This window comes from Rhinolophus hipposideros (assembly GCF_964194185.1).
Source record: "Rhinolophus hipposideros genome assembly, chromosome: 5".
NCBI classification, from domain to species: Eukaryota; Metazoa; Chordata; class Mammalia; order Chiroptera; family Rhinolophidae; genus Rhinolophus; species Rhinolophus hipposideros.
In genome coordinates, this window is record NC_138051.1 from 70031514 (window position 1) to 70050758 (window position 19245).

At 35.4% G+C, this 19245-nt stretch overlaps 1 protein-coding gene across 1 annotated transcript in view; it reads right to left on the reverse strand.

The window, feature by feature from the left end:
* KCNH5 (potassium voltage-gated channel subfamily H member 5) overlaps nucleotides 1–19245 on the reverse strand; it is a 285331-nt gene that overhangs the window by 223159 nt on the left and 42927 nt on the right. Inside the window, exons 5-6 of the mRNA XM_081050207.1 lie at nucleotides 18493–18608; nucleotides 13847–14239 (exon numbers count right to left, since the gene is read on the reverse strand). Coding sequence (XP_080906333.1) covers nucleotides 13847–14239; nucleotides 18493–18608 — 509 coding nt within the window. The remainder of the gene's footprint in view (nucleotides 1–13846; nucleotides 14240–18492; nucleotides 18609–19245) is intronic.

A 19245-nucleotide genomic window follows, 5' to 3' on the forward strand; every position in this document is an offset into this window, starting at 1 on the left:
AAACAGAAAAGGGTTGTCTAAGGATATGTAACAATTAAGTGGGGGTGATAGTGCAGGAATACAGACTTGTAATATCCATTTGCATGTAGTTTCACCTACATCTTGCATTCTCACACATACAATGTTATAGTAGATTGAAATATATATATATTGAAATATACATGTAGTAGATTGAAATATATATATATATATATATATATATATATATATATATATATATATATATATATATATATATTAGCTGTGGTTATTTCTCTTCCTGTATAATATCCCTTGGCAATGTGACTTTGCAATTCTCCCATTAAGAGGTACTAGAAGGTCTCTTTCCCCAACCCTTGAGTACGGGCTGGATGTAGGATTTGCTTTGGCTCACAGAATGTGGTCAAAGTGACACTGTGCCAGCTCTAAGCCTAGAGCTCAAAAGGTACAGCACCTCTACTCATGGTCTTGGAACACTGCTCAGTCACTATGCGAAGAAGACCTACTAGGCTTTTGGATGATGAGAGACCAGAGAAGCAGCCCTCAGAGTCATCCATTTGAGTCATCCCAGACTAGTCAGACACTAACCAACGCAGCAACCTATCACAGATTCATGGGTAAACTTAGTAGATGTAAGACAAATCTAGCCCAAGTTAGCAAAACCGCAGTTAAGCCACAGACTACTCATGAGTTAAAGAAATAGTAGTTGTTATTAGCCTCAAAATTTTGGAGTAGTTTGTTATACAGGGAAAAATATCTAATTGATATAAATCTGGGGAAAGCACATATGTTATGTGCTTACATGAACAGAATTTCATTCTTGGTATGACTTAAGACTAGGGCTAAATGTTTCAGAGACTTCCCCTAGCTACACTTATCCTCAAGTTAAAACCCTTTTTATAGTTATTTTATAGTATAAATAACTAGTCCAAGAAATGCTGAGGGAATGAATGAAGCAGCAGTTAGTACATTGAATCAGAGAAAGTGTGAAATGGCCATGATGGACCATGGGCTAGAGAAAGTTACAAAGATTCAGGAATGGGAGCCAAGAGATAAAGAAAAAGAGAAGGAAAGAATTCAGCAGTAGAAAGAAAATAGAAAAGTATATTGACAGAACTAAGTGAATCATATGAATGGTGGCACACTCAAGATCTACAAACTCTAGAAAAATAGAACAAAGTGAACAGTCATGTCCTCCAAGATTATTTTCCAAAAGTGACCCTTTTCCATTTTAATGACAACATACGACAATGTGGTTGCTAAAGCTATAATGAAAAGATAGCAAAGCAAGACAATGACATATGTAAAGACATTGATCAAAGAGTAGCTCCATTTTTATGTATTCCTCCCTCTCTTCCCTCCTCTGGCCCAGAGGCCACTTTCAGGCTCGCTTCCCTAATATTACAACTTGGCTGTATCTTGGGCCAAGGTTCCCAGAGCTACCATGGTCCAGGACCAGATACTAGTATTAGTTCCTAAGGTTCTATTGTTTCTTTTCCAATATTCAAAAAAATGTCCATCCTTACATTAAATCTCCTATCACTTGAGGTCACTTGAGTCTCTTTTCTTTGCAACTAAATAGCATTCTTAACCTAACAGCTGCATTTAGCCCACTACATACTTTCTTATGTGGCTCAACTCATGATCATCCAAATCTATAACCTATTGCCCTGTATTATTTTTATTTGCAGAACATATCACCATCTGAAATTACATATATACATTTTAAAGTTTTCATATATGTTTACTGCTTTTCCCATCAAAATAAAAACTCTGATCAAGAAGGCCTTAACATTTCTTTCAGCTTGATTAAATTTTACACAGGCCTTTTCTTGACTTTAGACCCCTGACCTCCCTTTTCTAAGAGCATTTGCTTTAGAATACTTTCAATTATAAATTTTTTTCTCTGCCCCTTTGAGATATAAATCTTCTCCCCAACTCTTGCCAACTTTACAACCCCAGAAGGTCTTTCTCAAGGAGTTAGAAGCTATTTCTTTGAAATGTAATCATCAAGAAATATGGGCATTTGTCTTATTAGGGACATCACTTCATGGACGGTAGAGATGCCTGACCACTGCGCTGTACATCTGAAATTGAAGCTGAATAATATTAACTGTCAACTATAATTTAATATATAATAGTCACAGGATGTGGAGTACAGCATAAGGAATAGAGTCAATAGAATTGTAACAGCTATATACCATGTCAGAGGGGTAATAGACTGGGGGCAGGTGGTTATCACTGTGTGAGGGGTGTAAATGCCTAACTATTACATTGTTTTGTACACCTGAAACTAATAAGAAAGAAAGAAAGAGAGAGAAAAAGAGAGGAAGGAAAGGAAAGGAAAGGAAAGGAAAGGAAAGGAAAGGAAAGGAAAGGAAAGGAAAGGAAAGGAAAGGAAAGGAAAGGAAAGGAAAGGAAAGGAAAGGAAAGGAAAGGAAAGGAAAGGAAAGGAAAGGAAAGGAAAGGAAAGGAAAGGAAAGGAAAGGAAAGGAAAGGAAAGGAAAGGAAAGGAATATAGCACTCCTATGTCTGTCTCTGTAGGAAGGTAGGAACCTAACTTTGATAAGCACCAGTTAGCAAACAGAGTTGGCCTATTCATTAGCCAACCTCCCTGCCTTTTGTTTCAGTACAGTTGAATTTAGTCTATCTCCCTTATTGCAATAATCTTGAACAAAGTCTTCCTGGCTGTTTTTAACAGTGTCTAGTGCAATTTCTCTGACAGTTTCATGAAGATGGGGGGAATGTGTGCTTGCTCACTGCTAGATTCTTAATAGTTAGAATAAACAAGCACCTAAACATATATTTGATGAGTGAATGGATGAATAAAGTCACTTAAGGCATTTTTTGTTTTACATAAAAAGGATGACTTTGAGAGACAAATAAATCTTTCTTAGGTCATTCCTTTATATTTCTGAACGTACCACCACATTTCAAAAGTCAATCTAAGTACACAGATTATTGTGCATCCTTATAGTATTAAACGTCCATTCTTGTATTAAATCTCCTGTCACTTGTGTCTGTTTTCTTTGCAATAACAACAAAATCATAACCTAAGAGCTGCATTTAGCCCACTACATGCTTTCCTACATGGCTCAACCTCTGATCTTCCCAGTCATTATCTATATCCTATTGCTCTGTATTATTTTTATTTGTAGAATATATCACTATCTGAAATATATATATACTTTTTTAAGTTTTCATGTATGTTTAAAATACATGAAGAGCAAAAATGATCAGTTCTACTGATATAACTCTATCTTACACACTGAAAGGCTTCTGCACATGGAGATTAGAGTTCCTAAATGTGACTACTTTGCCAATATAAGTGAAACTGCCTTTAAATAGATAATGTTATTAGTAAACTTAATTGTTAGATGTCAATACTGAACACAAGAAGTACAATTGGTTCTAAAGTTCAAGCAGGATAGTATCTGGGTAGAAAATTCTGCTAGTCTATTTGTAATTGTAAAATAATTGTTGCACAAGTTCCTGTCATCTAGACCTCTTCACTCACTGTGGCCAAGTGCAATATCTGCCAATGCTCAAACAACAGCTTTTGAGTATGGCCATTCATAACTCAGTGTAATCCTGTGTATAAATGTGAATGGAACTGAAAATGGCTGATTTTTACTGGCACATGACCTAAACACAAACAAGTCATAGTGAAATCTAGCATCTTTTTGAAATATGCACACCAGGCATTTAATTGCAAAGTCCGTATTTGTGTTTGCAATGCTGACCAAGTAAACATTCAGACTCACAAGACTATTACAGACCATGTTCTCAGGTGCCTCAGATGGATACCAGGCAGAAATCACTGTTTATCAATGGGGCAGTATCAGGCATCTTCTTCCATAGGACTTGATCTCATAGCAGTCTGTGTAGCATTCCACAGAGCTAGCCATCTTATGCTTTTCCCCCAAGGGACAACTCAGAAGTGAGCAAATAAGACTCAACCGGCAGTTACTGAAACCATCTTGACTTAAAAGCCTTAGAACTTAAATTGTCTAACCCCACACTCAGCTTGTACACGCAGAACTGAAACCATAATTTACTGTCTATGTTAACGTGACTTTGTGTTATTCCTCTGTCATCCTTAGAGTGACTTTATTTTTCCAGGACTCCATTACCCTGTCCAGGCAAATGGTTTGATTTTTCATTTTAGGCACTTCCCAAAGACCCAATAAACTCAACTCAGCTTTCTGTTATCAGCAGGTTTTGTTGGTAATGTTTGGGGATCCAGCCTTTAATGCCTAATGCACCATCTAACCCAATACCTATAATAACAACACAGGCATCACATTCAGGGTCCCACAAGGAATATGCTCAGACTTTTATCATTCAGGGAACCCTTATGCCCTTATGCTGTGGTGCCTTCATCAGATTATTTATAGTTTATTAAAAGTTTTTCCCAGCCCAGGTGCAATTTACTAATCAGAGATCTTTTTTTAAATATAAGTAATATTACCTAAAAACATAGATAACATAGTTCCTTCATCAGTTGTCAGGGGGGGAAGGAAGAGAGCTGACCAAAGGTAAAATTCTCATGCAGCAAGAGAAATGATTTCATTAACCTTTTATCCACAATGTCTAAAAAACAGACTTTTAGAAAAAGGAGAATTCCAATATAAAAATAAACATGTTTCTTGTGAGTTAGCATGTGTTATGTGAAAGCAGAGATGAAATCATGGAATAAAATGAAGTAATAAAAAGACCAAATGGAGTAGGGATGGAGGTTTAGAACTTCCTTTAAAGGAGAGCGAGGGAAATGATGTATTCTCAAGCACAGGGATTATTATTGTGCAGAAAGACAGTAAAGAGCAATTTCTATGCAAGTATCCATAGTTAGTTAAGGTAATTAAAAATGGTTATAGGATACAATCGCAATATATTTCAAACTTCTTTACCCTACATAAAAATCATTCCCTAATGCTTAATAATAGGACCCATTCATCATGAATGAAGATCAATACAGAATAAAATTTCTTTTCATATAAGCAACAAAATCAAATAAAGGAATCTCATTGGCTGTTACTTCCTATCCTCTGAGAGCTAATTCTCTCAGTTAGACAGACTGCTTTGTCTCTGTGGAAATGCATGCAAAAGAATATATTCCTGGAATATAACCAAATTTTTCAAATATAAGAAAGATATCTTTCAATCTGTGTATTACCCCATATCAGTAACATTCTATCCCACCCATCGCCATCTGGAATAGAACTTAAAAGCTCAGACCATCGCCATCATGTTCCAGTTTGGAACCTGAGCCTGACTCCTACCCATTCCTCAAATCCTTTACCCATCTCCTCCCTCACACGGACTCCTCTTCTACTCACGCCCTTGAATAGCTCGTGAGCAAGTTTTTCTCTCAAACTAGAAGATAGGTACACTTGAGTTCAGTAACTGTGCCTTGCTCATCTTCACATTCATTTGTCCACATCTTTACTTTCAGTGGGAGATCCCAGTTTGGGACCTAAACGCTGAGGCAATCCCTAAAGCATAGAGAAAGCTGGAAGCGTAGGTCATCTGACTAGAAGATTATTTACATTCGAGAATAAGAATATTCATGGAAAGGAACTCATGAAGAGAGCTGAGCTTAGTGGCCAAAGGATAATGCTGTAATGTCTGCAAGAGGAGATACTTAGATATAAATCTAACAAAATAGGTACAAGATGTACAATTGAGGAAAACTACAAACGCTGATGAAATAAACAAAGAAGAACTAAATAAACGGAGCAATAGCCCATGTTCGTGGACAAAAATACTCAATATTGTCAAGATGTCGGTTCTTCCCAACTTGATCTATAGCTATCAGATAATCCCAATCAAAATCCCAGCAAGTTATTTTGTGTATATCAATAAACTCATTTCAAAGTTTATATGGAGAGGCAAAAATTGTGTAGAATAGCCAACACTATTTTAAAGTAGAAGAAGTAAATCAGAGGACAAATGCTACCTGACTTTACCACTTGCTAGGAAGCTACAGTTATCAAGACAGTGAGGTGCTGGCAAAAGAATATACAAATAGACCAGTGGAACAGAATAGAGAATCCAGAAATAGATCCATATAAATAGAGTCAACTAATCTTTGACAAAGGAAGAAAGGCAATACAAGAGGTCAAAGATAGTCTTCAATAAATGATGCTGGAACAGTTGGACATCCAAATGCAGAAAGATAAATCTAGTCACAGAACTTACACCTTTCATGAAAATTAACTCAAAATGGATCATAAACCCAAATGTAAAACACAAAACTATAAAACTTTTGGAAGGTAACATGGAAGAAAATGTAGGTGACCTTGGGTATGGTGATAACTTCTCAGATACAAACACTAAAGGAATGATCCATGAAATAAATAATTAATAAACTGGACTTCATTCAAATTAAAAACCCTGCTCTGTGAAAGTTAATGCCAAGAGAATAAAAAAGAAAAGCCAACACTGGGAGAAAATATTTGCAAAAGACATATCTGATAAAGGTCTATTATACAAAATATATAAAGAATTCTTAAAACTTACTGATAATGAAATTAACAACCCAATTAAAAAATGAGCAAAAGATCTAAACAGATGTCTTTGGTCAAAAGGAGATATTCAGATGTATGAAAAGATGTCCAACCTTATACATCATTAGGGAATTGCAAATTAAACAACCATGCGCTACCACAACACATCTATTAGGATGGCCAAAATCCAAACACTGACACCACCAAATGCTGGTGAGGATGTGGACCAACAGGAGCTCGCATTCATTGCTGGTGGAATACAAAATACTGCAACCATTTTGGAAGACAGTTTAGCTGTTTCTTACAAAACTGAACATAGTCTTACCATATGATCCAGCAATTATACTCCTTGAGTTGATAACTTATGTCCACACAAAACCCTGCACACAAAGGTTTATAGCCACTTATTCATAGTTGCCAAATCCTGGATGTCCTTCAGTAGATGAATGCATAAACTGTGGTACATCCAGACAATGGAATATTATTCAGTATGAAAAGAAAAGAAAATGAGCTATCAGTCATGAAAAGACAGGAAGGAACCTTAAATGTATAATACTAAGTGCAAAAAGCCAGTCTGAAAAGGCTACATACTGGGTGATTCCAACTCTGTGACAGTCTGGAAAAGGCAAAACTATGGAGACAGTGAAAGAATCAGTGTTTCTAGGGATTAGGGACAAAGGATGAAAAGGCAGAACACAGATGATTTTTAGGACAGTGAAATGACGCAGTATGATACTACAATGATGGATACATGTCATTATGCATTTGTCATAACCCATTGAGTGCCCAACACCAAGAGGAACCCAATGTAAAGTATGGACTTTGGGTGATAATAATGTGCTGTGTTGGTTCATTGATTGTAATAAATACACCACTGGTGGGGATGCTGATAATAAGGGAGGCTATGCATGGGTGGGGGCAATCTCTACCTTCCTCTCAATTCTGCTGTAAACCTAAAACTGTCCTTAAAAATAAAGTCTATTACCAGCTGGGCAAACACACTGATAAGAAAAATCAGTTAGTTCCAAAGTGGACTGGGCAGCAGGCTTCTATTGATTTAACCAGATTAAAAATAGGAAAACTAAAAAAAGAAATATTACTTAATTCCTACCTATATTATTTTAAATATTATTTTAAATTATCTATATATAGAGGATGTATTTCAGAATTGTACACCTGAAATCTATGTAACTTTACTAACAATTGTCACCCCAATAAACTTTAATTAAACATAAATAAATAAATAAATAAATAAATAAATAAATAAATAAAAACTATCTGTAGGCTTTAATGAAAAAGTAATGGCGACCAAATTGCATTAAATAACAATTTCTAACATGCTATTCTTAGTAGAGAGTCTGAGATTCAACAAAAGGGATAAATAGAGCTTCTAGGCTAACAAAAGTCATTAAAATCTATAAGCATAATATTTGCTTCTTTGATTTCCAATTCTTCCAATTCTTTTGATGACTACATAAGAAATAAAAATGTGCAATGTAAACACATATGCTAAAATGAAGTAATGCATGTGGCCACCTGACAAGCATAATTCATAAAAAAATAGAGAACTATTTCCCATAAAATTACAATTATTTTATTTATTATTTATTCATCTGAAAATTAAAAATATTTTATATATCTCCACTTAGCAGTCACTGACCCATTCATTTTGCCTCCTGAAACAATACATGAGTTATCTTTTTCCCAATTTCAGTTTCTTCTGACCTAGTTTATCATGTCCACCACTTACTGATACCACTTGTTGTCTTCTGAATTCCCTGCATATCATGTTTCCTAAGTCCACTTACGCTATCAAACAGTACATTATCTGCAGTTGCCCCACCTTTGTCTGACATTCTGTAATTCAGCTCCCCCTAAAATCCCAGAGATCAAGCTCTCTGGACCTGTCAGAGCTGTATTCAAATGCACATTATAGGATGGGGGGAGGGGGGTTCACAGTATGAGGGATATAAATGATGAACGTCTAAGTATTACCTTGTTTTGTACACCTGAAACTAATAAATAAATTAATTAATAAAAAAAATAAATAAATAAATAAAATAAAATATTAAAAAATAATAATAATAATAAAAAATTTAAAAAAAGAACAACAAACAACTAAATGAGAAAATTATGCCAAGAATTTAGCAATGTATCTTGTGCCTAGTATCACTCAATAAATGGCAACTATGTTGAATGATTAATAATGTTGAATTCTAAACACCTAACAGAGAGCCTGACACATAATAGGTGTTTGGAAAATAATTTTACTAAATAAATGAATGAGACAGCTATATTATGTCAAATAAACAAATGAAATAAAATGTAACATTATAAAAAAAAAAAAATGCACATTATAAAGGAGCTTCTGTCTATTCCTTGGATTCATAGTGACAACAACTTCTACCACCTGTTATGGTTTCTAGGAAATCTGGTTACTTCTTTTCAAACAGAATGCTTTCCTTTAATGGACTCTGTCTTCCCTGCCTCACAATTCTCTTTAAAAAAAAAAATCATATATCTAGTTCGTGAACTTCTAGTAAATCAAATTACCTTCAAAGAGCACGGCGACTGAAACAATCTTGAAAATAAAGAGTGTTACTAAGTCCTCTATGTCATTCTGTACCCACATCATGTTAAAGGATCAAACTGATTTTCAGACTCATGCTCTCCTATTCCTACACCACCACCAGCTCACTTCCTCATTTTTAAGTTCCAGTTCGTTTTATGTTATTGTAAAATTTTCTAAAACCTTTCTAACACTTCATTGCTTCAGTCAGTTAGCAATATGCACTAAGGATTACCAAGGAGATGGACCACATTCTTCACCATCATAGAGCTTATAATCTTGCTGAGGAAGCAAACATACACAAATGAAATAATAACATCCCCTCAGATAGGCAGAATTCTACAAGCAAAATTCATTCACGTCTCTTTTCCCATTTATTCCTTATAATCACTTTGTGATATAAGGAAGTCAGGCATTCCTTCCCTTTTTTCACAGATACAGAAACAGGACCAGAGTAAACATCCCAAAGGCTCACAACAAATATGTCCTACAGAAGCCATAAGACCCAGGTCACCCGACAACTAGTACAGTGCTCCTGAACACACACAAGGCAACAAAAGAAGAATAATTTTAATTATATCAATGTACATGCATGTACATAAGTAAAAATGAAATATGGTAAAGATATTCATTAGAGTTGTCTGGGAATAATACAGGAAGGCCTCCTGTAAAGAAAACTATGTTCCAGAAAGTTGAATATTATGTAATAGATAATAAAGAGGCAATCTATAGGAACTGAACCAGAAAGAAGACCAGAAATGCATAAAATAGTATGAGAAAAGAAAATGGTAGACATGTGGATAACTCTAAATAAATATTGAAATTAAAGAAGACAATAATATAGTAAGTATTGATTATATTCTCTATGCTGTACTTTATATCCCCATAACTATTTTGTAACTACCAATTTCTATTTCTTAATCCCTTCACCTTTTACACCCAGCCCCCAACATCCCTCTCCTCTGGCAACCATCAGTTTGTTCTCTGTATCTATGTATAGTGCCTAGTGGGTACTAGACTAATTGGGGGGAATTACTGCATAAATTATATAAATGTCTAACCACTATGGTGTACACCTGAAACTAATATAAAATAATATTGACTGTCAACTGTAACTTAAAAAAAATAAACAATTTTTAAAAAGAAAAATAATATAATTAAAAAGAAAGTTGAGAACAATATGAAACCAAAAGACAATAATAATTTGAAAATGAGAAGGTGAACAGAGGTCTTTGAATTATTTAGGAGAAGGATAAAGACACTAGTAAGTCAAATACTGATCAATTAACAGAAAACGTCCAAACCTATGGAGGGAACCCAAGAGAGTAAAGAAAAAAATCAATCAATCCAAAAGATGGCAGAAAACAATACAAATGAAATAAGGAACAGAAAGAAAGGCAAAGGAAAAACATTTTAAAATGGAAAATAAGATGTACTATAAGTAAATCAAAATGTAATTAATCTCAATAATATACATAGATTAAACTTGCCAACTAGGTATCAAAATCTATAGGCTATTTATAAAAGATACAGCTACAGTATAATAATCTAGAATGATTAATAGTTAAAGGATAGAAATACATATATCAAATATTATACAAAATCTAATTTAACTCCAATAGTATCAAGCCAAGAAGAACTTAAGCAAAAAAAAAAAAAAAAAAATCATTATTAGGGACAAAGAAAGTTGGAAAATAATACTGAGGAAATCTCCCAGAACACACAGCAAAAAAAAAAATAAAGAACTGGAAAACAGGGGAGGGGAAAAAAAACAAGGAAGTTAGAGGACTTCCTTGGTTAGTCCAGTAGGTACAATATCTGAAAAAAAGGAGTGCCAGCAAGAGAAAGAACAGAGAAAAAGGGGGAAGAAGGTGAAGAAAATCATTATAGGAAAAAAATCAAGAAATGCTCTTTCCTTGTTGAAAAGGCCACCCAGTCAGTGCCCTTCAAAACAGATAAAAATAGACCCTAAGGCATATCACAGTGAAGTTTCAGATCTCTGGGACAAAGAAGATATACCAAATTTCCAGAAAGAGGAAACAGGTCACATGTAAAGGATCAGAAATCACAATGGCTTCAAGTTGCTTAACAGAATTATTAAAAGGTAGACTATTAGGTCGGTACAAGAGTAACTGCGGTTCAAAAGGTTAAAAATAATTGCGAAAACTGCAATTACTTTTGCACCAACCTAATACAACGGCATTATGTCTTTCAAAAATCTAAGGAGAAATTATCTCTAGCCTAGAATATTATATTTAGCCAAACTTTCAATCAGATAGGAGGGTAGAATGAAGAGAGATTTGTTTAAGAAAATGATGTGGATAGGACATTGCTTTCATCAATGCATGAGGGGAGATTTAGACAACTGACAGAGTTAGTGGTTGAATTAGTGATAAGTACATACAACGAAGCAAATGATAAAACCAGACAGTTATCAACTCTCGGGAAAATGGAAAGAACAGAAAAGGAAAAGCTATCATAGCACGTTGAAGGTTCAGCTATAAATAGCATATTTGTAGTCACATGGCATAAGCATCTGATGTTTATTGAACCAAAATGATGATATATGATGATATACCTGTATCATGAGAAATGGGCGATGGAAATAGTACATGTATATAGTGAAGGCAGGAAAAAATGCAATTAAAACCTCAAATTCCATAGAAGTCAAAGACAAGGCCTAAAACTGAAAAGCCAAGAAGTAGGTAAATAATCTTATTTTGTGACTTGGAAACAAATAATAAAAGAATCCCCAAAACGATTAGAAAATGGCTGCCTCTAGGTTCTGCTCTTTTACAAAACAAGATATTGCTAATTATTCTTCATAGAGGATCTACCAATTGAGAAAATGCAGCAGTTGTCAGTTAACTGTTCAGTGGTGTGTTGGTAAATGATTAACAACTGGTTCTACAGCAAGTTTAAAAAAAAAAAAAAGTCATTATTTGTAGCGTTTGCAGCTTTCTGGGTATAAATACTCCCACTAAGGGCAGTTTCAAGCCACCAGTGTGATAGTGTCGTGACTCACTAAATGCTGAGTTTAAAAGAGCTGCTATCCATTTGCTTTCCCAAACCAGGAGCCAGTTCCAGGAAGACACTGTGCTCCATGCAGCAGGTTTTCATGAAGGGAGATCTGAGCAGTGCACCTCCTTAGCCACCGTACTCACAAAATTAATTTGTTAACAAAGATTTGATCTTCACAGTGTGGTAACTAAAAATAGGTAAATAAAAACAGTCAATTGTAGTTTTATTTTTCATTTTCCTTAATATGAATGAGACTAAGGATCTTTTGATATTTTGATATATTTAAATATTATACCAAATGCATTTATTATTGTGTAATATATTTAATGTATTTTCTTTTCTATGAAATGAGCCAATCTTTTGATTATTTTTATTGATATCTTTATGCATATCTCCTAAATAACTGAAATCTTAATATATTAATCCATTTAGTATGTGAAATATAAATACTGTTTATTATCTCATCATATGATTAGCATTTTCAAAATTAACTCCTCTCAACACTTTCCAGAGGGTAAATGGGAAAGAAATAAATATACCTTTAAAAGCCTGATGTAGGTAAAAATCTAAAATTAGAAAACAAATTACTCTGATTCCTTTTTTCCCCATAATTTTTAAAGTAACAGTTATACGTACAGCATCAAAATGTAAATTCTACACATAACTTTCAGACAAATGGTTTTTTTTAAAAATATCATTCAAGTGGATTGTAGAAATTTTGTGGGGGGAAAAGTCCATGAAGAAAAATTTCAATCTACCTCCCAACACACACAGAATAACAACAACAACAGTGTAGTGGACAATTTCCTATCTGAACAATCTATGAGGACAGAGTAGAATCTTTAGGGAAACTAAGTTTATAATATTATCATTATCGTTATAAACACACTTCAATAATAAATATATTCTATATTGACTCATTTCTATATTATTAGTTGAGATTATTGATTGCACCCTATTAGCTTGGTGTAGCAAGTTGAAAATCATCCACTATTAAGTTAGAGGATAAGAAGCTCTGAATGAAGTGGTCTCTTAAGATATTAGGTTGGTGCAAAAGCAATTGTGGTTTAAAAGGTTAAAAATAATTGCAAAAACCACAATTCCTTTTGTACTAACCTAATATTATACATGTTTTAAGTATTTTTTTGTGTGCAGATAACACTGAAACAGCAGAACCTTGAATTAAACCAGACATCAGAAGTCATTCAATACAGTCTCTAACCACAAATGCACTTGGACAAAATTTAAAGCAAAAGTGATAAAAAAGAAACCAAAAAGGCAAAAATTCAAGAATTGCTCTTCCATAAAATGTTTTTTATCTTTACGTTAACTAGAGCACTGCCACCATATATTTCTGGAAGGAGGAGTAAAAAGATGTTACAGTTTTTCAAAGAAAATATATCTATTTCATCATCTTTCAAGCAATTATCTAGTTCATGATCTGTACATGTCTTATCCCAAATGCTGCTGCTGGGTCAGTGGTATAGTGGTGAGCATAGCTGCCTTCCAAATGCTGCTGCTTTGCTTTTGCTTCACCTCCTCCAACCACAGCCATTCTCCTAGTCATTAGTATTCTCAACCAGAAACTAAGAACAAAAAAGCAGAGAAAATTAATTTAAGGTAATCAAATATGATAATTTATATCAAGTGTTCAGTAGGGTGAAGATTAAAAGTGGTGGCTAAAAAGAAGTTTGGATTATCTGTAAATTCCTTTTAACCTAATTTTCTCAAAACATAATCCACAGTACTCAATAAAAGAGAAACTTACCTCATCCACATTTTCAAAGGCATTGATGATGTCATAAGGTAAACAAGACAACAGGTCGATCACAAACCAAGTTTTCAGATAGTTCATCCTTATCAGCTTGGGGTCAGAAATGACCTCTCCACCAGGTCCCACAAAGGTCGTGTGAAAATTTAAAACAATATCAACCAGAAAAATAACGTCTACCACACTGTCCAGCACCAACCAGGCTATGTTGTTCTGCTTCGTTTTGAAGGAAACGTTATAAGGAACCATAATGGCGGTGTAGAAGGTAAGAATTAAAATCACCCAATCCCAAGTAGTTTTAAAAGCACAATAGTGTAAAATAATGTGTGGTGGCGTCTTTGGCGCTTCTTGCTTATACTGAGGAAGAATGTCTGATCCCAGCTGAAGAACCTACAAGAGAAAACATGTATATAAATGACATGGACATCTCTGCACAGTTAGTCATGAGTTTGAACTCACTAGCAGTACAACCACAGCCTACTTATCACGAAAAGTTGATTTGTCTGCTTTTCCACCTGGCTTTTTCTCCAGTGGCCAATCATTGGTTTGCAAACTGGCCCCCATACACAGATGGCAAAGACAGACCAAAGAAAGAGGCAGACCACTCCAGATTGGTAGGTGGCAGTTTTAATAAGCAAGGGCACTAACTTATGAGGTTTGTCTTGGGTGACTGCAAGATTAGTAGATCTCTGCACCCACCCACCAGAATCTTAAAAGTTTACATAGAGGCTTTAACGGGGTTCATGCATGTATGCTGTCCCGATGGTCCCAACAACACCTTACTCTCTCAAGGTTATGTCCTTGAAAATGGCTCGCACAGTGGGAAGGGCGGGCAGAGCCTACATTTCAAGAACAGAGGAGGGCTGAGGAGCCTCTGATTGCCTGGGTCTAGCTCAAGGGTCACTTCTTTGCAATGACCTCCTCCAACACCAACACTGACCCCCAGCACTGCTGACGTCCACTTCTGGGAACGCCTTTTTCACACTCACTTGCAAACCTGCCTAAAATCCCACATCTCTGACTGATTGTCCAACAGTTTTTTGGGTGACTCACCATTATCCATTCTTCATACATCATTAGCACCTCAGGGAGCATAACTTTGAGCTGAACCCCAGGACCCCACTGTTGGGGATCTTGCTATTGAGTGGGACTCAGCAAGAGCCCCAGTGACTGGTGCAGGGATATCAGGGTTGCAAATGTTATAGTCTGATTTTTCCTTTGCTCTCTTCAACTTAAAATTTAAAGAATATTGTGTTTCCTACAATATTCCAGATGCAAATTCTCTTTCAGATCAATAAAATAAAATAAAAAAGTAAAAAGTAAAAATAAAATTTAAAAAAATACAATAAAAAAAGTAAATACTCCACACCTTTTTGACAAACGAAAAATTTTCAATGCAAGGTGATATGAACCTTGACTTACTCTGATTAGGTCTAATTAAAGAGACAAAGAGAAAAAGCAGATAAAAGAGCAAGAGTGGAAGTCTGGGCAGTCTGGGCAACCCTGGACAAAGGTAACAAACAGAGGACTTGGCACTGCCTTCCAGAACCTAGAACCTGGAAATTGTGAAAAAGGGTTGAAGTAGGAGGTCACAGAACCTTTGCTCCATCTCATCAACAAAGCTAAGGCTGAGTAAGCCCATGTGTTCAGGAGTTTATAAATAGGACTTTGACAAATAATTATTTCCAGCAGCTTTACCATCTTATATAACCAATTATTCAATGTTTCTAGGATGAATGGGCCCAGAAAGTAGAAGTCAAAAAGTTCAAATCATAAAACTACAAACGCATTAAACATTTGAATGTAAAAATTAATATAAACAAAAATATCTGTGACCTGACAGGAAGCAGTTCTGTTTCTGAATCAGGTTGTTAATTAGAGATGACTGATAAAGAAATGAACAATAATCAAAAAGGCAAAGCAATAAATAAAAGTCAGATAGGAAGAAACAGGAATGAAAGTGCCTTAAAAATAAAAGTAAAAATGATGAGCGGTCAATGAGAAAGAAACTTTCCACTTGATATAGAGGAGAAAACCAACGATGATGATTTGGGCGTTCAAGTAGAAAAATTTCCTCTTTGTGGTCCCTTTCCTGTTCTTCTTGCCCAATTGTGTTAACAAAGAAAAGGAAAGCTCTGAATAGGGTGTACTTAAGACCCAGAAGGAATCATGATTATAAAAGTCAGCAGTCACAGAAACAACCTCCTGCACTTCAGTTTCATTTGCAGAAAGAAACAGACAAGGCAGAAAAGTCACTTCAAAATCAAGTAGTGCTTGATAACAAGCATTACTGAAAAAGGACGTTATGTCTGTCTGCTTTAAATCTTGTGCTAAATGCATGTCATCTTTCAAAATACTGTTATTTTTATTAGTTAATATTTAATTATGTTAATGTCTTATTCAGGCTTTTAAAAACATGTCAGCACATCAAAGTATTAATGTTTCCCCAAGCTAACAGGACTATTTAGAGCAGAAAGCCATACAAGTCCTTCTGTTAGCTATGGTCCAAAAAAAAAAAAAAAACTGCAGTGCCTTCCAAATTCAGGAAACACTTTATTTTCTAACCTTCTCCAACCCAAATTAATATCTGCAACTAGGTAAGAAAGTTATTCTGGAGAGCTTCAACTCACCTTTCTCCAGCAAAGCAAACAGATGAGTACATGTAATTTTATCTTTCTCTTCTTTGGTAACTTACCTCAGAATATTCTTTTTATTATTATTATTATTATTATTATTATTATTATTATTATTTTCAGGTGGACAAAGCAATGGAATAGACATTTATACCCCTCACAAAGTGATAAACCCCCCAATCTACTACCCCTCTGACATTGTATATAGCTGTCAACAACACCATTGACTATGTTCCCTATGCTGTACTTTACATCCTGCGAATATATATACATGTATATGTATATATATTAATATATATATTAGTTATATATATAATATATATATATATATATTAGTTGACATGCAACATTCTACTTCAGCCTCAGGTGTACAGCGCAGTGGTCAGGTATCCACACCGTCCATGAAGCGATTCCCTGATAAGTCCAGTAACCATCTGGTACCCTATATAATCTTTACAACATTGTTGATTAAACCACAGAATATTCTGTGAGTACTAAGTGTTTGATATAGTTTTGGTACCTCGGTTAGCTTTTTGGCATCTTTCATATCAGTAAGACAAGTCGTGATTACCTAAGACACATGAACAACAAAGCTTCTAGCTGCCTCTGAGTTCCATCCTCATTCCTTTTCTCTCTGGTTTCAATACACTGACTTGTAACCTCATCTAGTCCTCTGACTTTTAACAGCCACATCTGTGAAGATGACACCATGATCTGCATCTCATCCCCGGATATCCCTCCCAGGCTAGACCCATACACACCACTGTCTTTTAGGCATCTCTACTCGGATTTCCTGTCAGGCACTTCAAACTTAATATGTCCAAAACTGAACTCATTTTCATTGCCTCTGAACCTTCTCTTCCTCCTATTAAGTTTGCCATGCTATTAACCAATAGCATTCACTATCTATGCAGCTGTCCATGCCAAAGACACAGAGTTGTACTTGACTCATCCCCTTAGTTCACATTCACTTCTAATCTAGCAACAAATGAGTTGATTCTAATCTTGTATCTGTAATCTGCCCACTTCTGCTGCTAGTTCCTTGCTTAAGGCCAATGTCATCCTAGCTGAATTGCAATTAGAACCTCTCTACTGGTTTCCATATCTACCAATTCAACACCGAGCCACTAAGGCACGCAGGGGTTCTTAACCATTTCTGTGCCATGGATCTCTTCTGACAATCTGGTAAAATCTATGGACTACTTCTTAGAATAATGTGTTCAAATTAATGCTATAAAAAACAGGGATTACAAAGGACACCATTAAGACCAGTCTCCTTTAATAGGTTTTTCTAAAAAACAAATGTGATCATTTCTATGGCACATGAGACACCAACCACCACTGTTTCGCTATTCGACACTTTTAGCTTTCCTTCGCCACCTGCCTTCACCTACCCTGAAGTTACACTCAAAATCACCATATTACCTCATCTCTGAGACGTTGCACATGCTGGCCAAACTGGTATAAATCACCTTCATCCCTCTTTACCTGCCTCTTATAATTTTCCTTCAAGATTCACTCGGGCCAGGTATCACCTCACTCAGGGAGCCCTCCCCATTGCCCCAAGCCAGGGTAAATGCTCCTGCATGTGCTCCCACTGCACCCTGTCATGATTTTCTTCACGTTCTCTAATTGACGCCTCTGCTGGATTTTAACTCTTTGACGAGAGAGCCCAATGCTCATTCATCTTTACATCCTTTGCAGCGTACCAGGCACAGAGCAAACTCTCAATATGTGTGTGCTGCTTACATAAATAGATGAATGAGTCAACTCCCTATCTCATTTGCTCAAAGAAACTTCCTGGGATGCCAGGAACTACTTTCCAATTTCAAAAGTAGGAGGGAATAAAAAGAAATATTTGAAATTTCTATAATTCTACAAAGGAAAAAATTAATGATCAGATAAGTATTTGTAAAATAATGGCCAGAAATATCTATGTTGAATCATGGGGCGTGGCAGGGAATGTACCACCACCACCACCCTGGAAAGCGAAGTTAGTCTCGCACTTACTTCAGCTAATCTTGAATGTTTGTGGACCACCTCTGTTTTATTCATTGGCGTGAGCTGCTGCAAAACACTTCGGCTATTTGTCAAGGCCCGTGTCAATCGGGCAAATTTTGTCCAACCTTAGAAATAAGAAAAGAAAGTCTTAGTTTTTCACACATAATGAATATGGAATCCAACATTCTCACTAATACTCAAATGATCTCAGAAACAGCATAACATCCAGAAGTAATGAAAAGCATTAATCTAAAGCATTTATTTCTACATAGACATCATCGTATATTTCAAGATGAGTAATTTTTATGTGGGACCTTTGTGTTTTGCTCATATCTATTACATGAGCATAGTCTGGGTAGTTAGTGTAGCTCGCTGTCCACAAAATTCTGTGCTCCTCCCTTACATTCTATAAGTTTGATTCTGCTTTGTTAGGTAAAAGTGGTAAGGATGTCTTCAGATGACAGTAACTATGTTGGCAACAGATATATTAAAATATTTCCTGCTGATCACTTCTCTTTCTTAAATCGACTGGATATTATCATTGCATTGAAGGTTTTTAGAAACTTCCAAGTCAGTCTTATTGAAGTTTCATATTTCTAAGACAGGTGATGCTGCACCCCTTAGTATATCTGAGTATCGGGTTAAAAGACAAGCCTATTTCCATTCTCTGTGTGCAATAAGGTTCAACCAGAACATATTTTCAAAAAAATGTAAGGATATACTAAAAGAATAAGTTCACAAGGAAGAATACAAATCATCAAA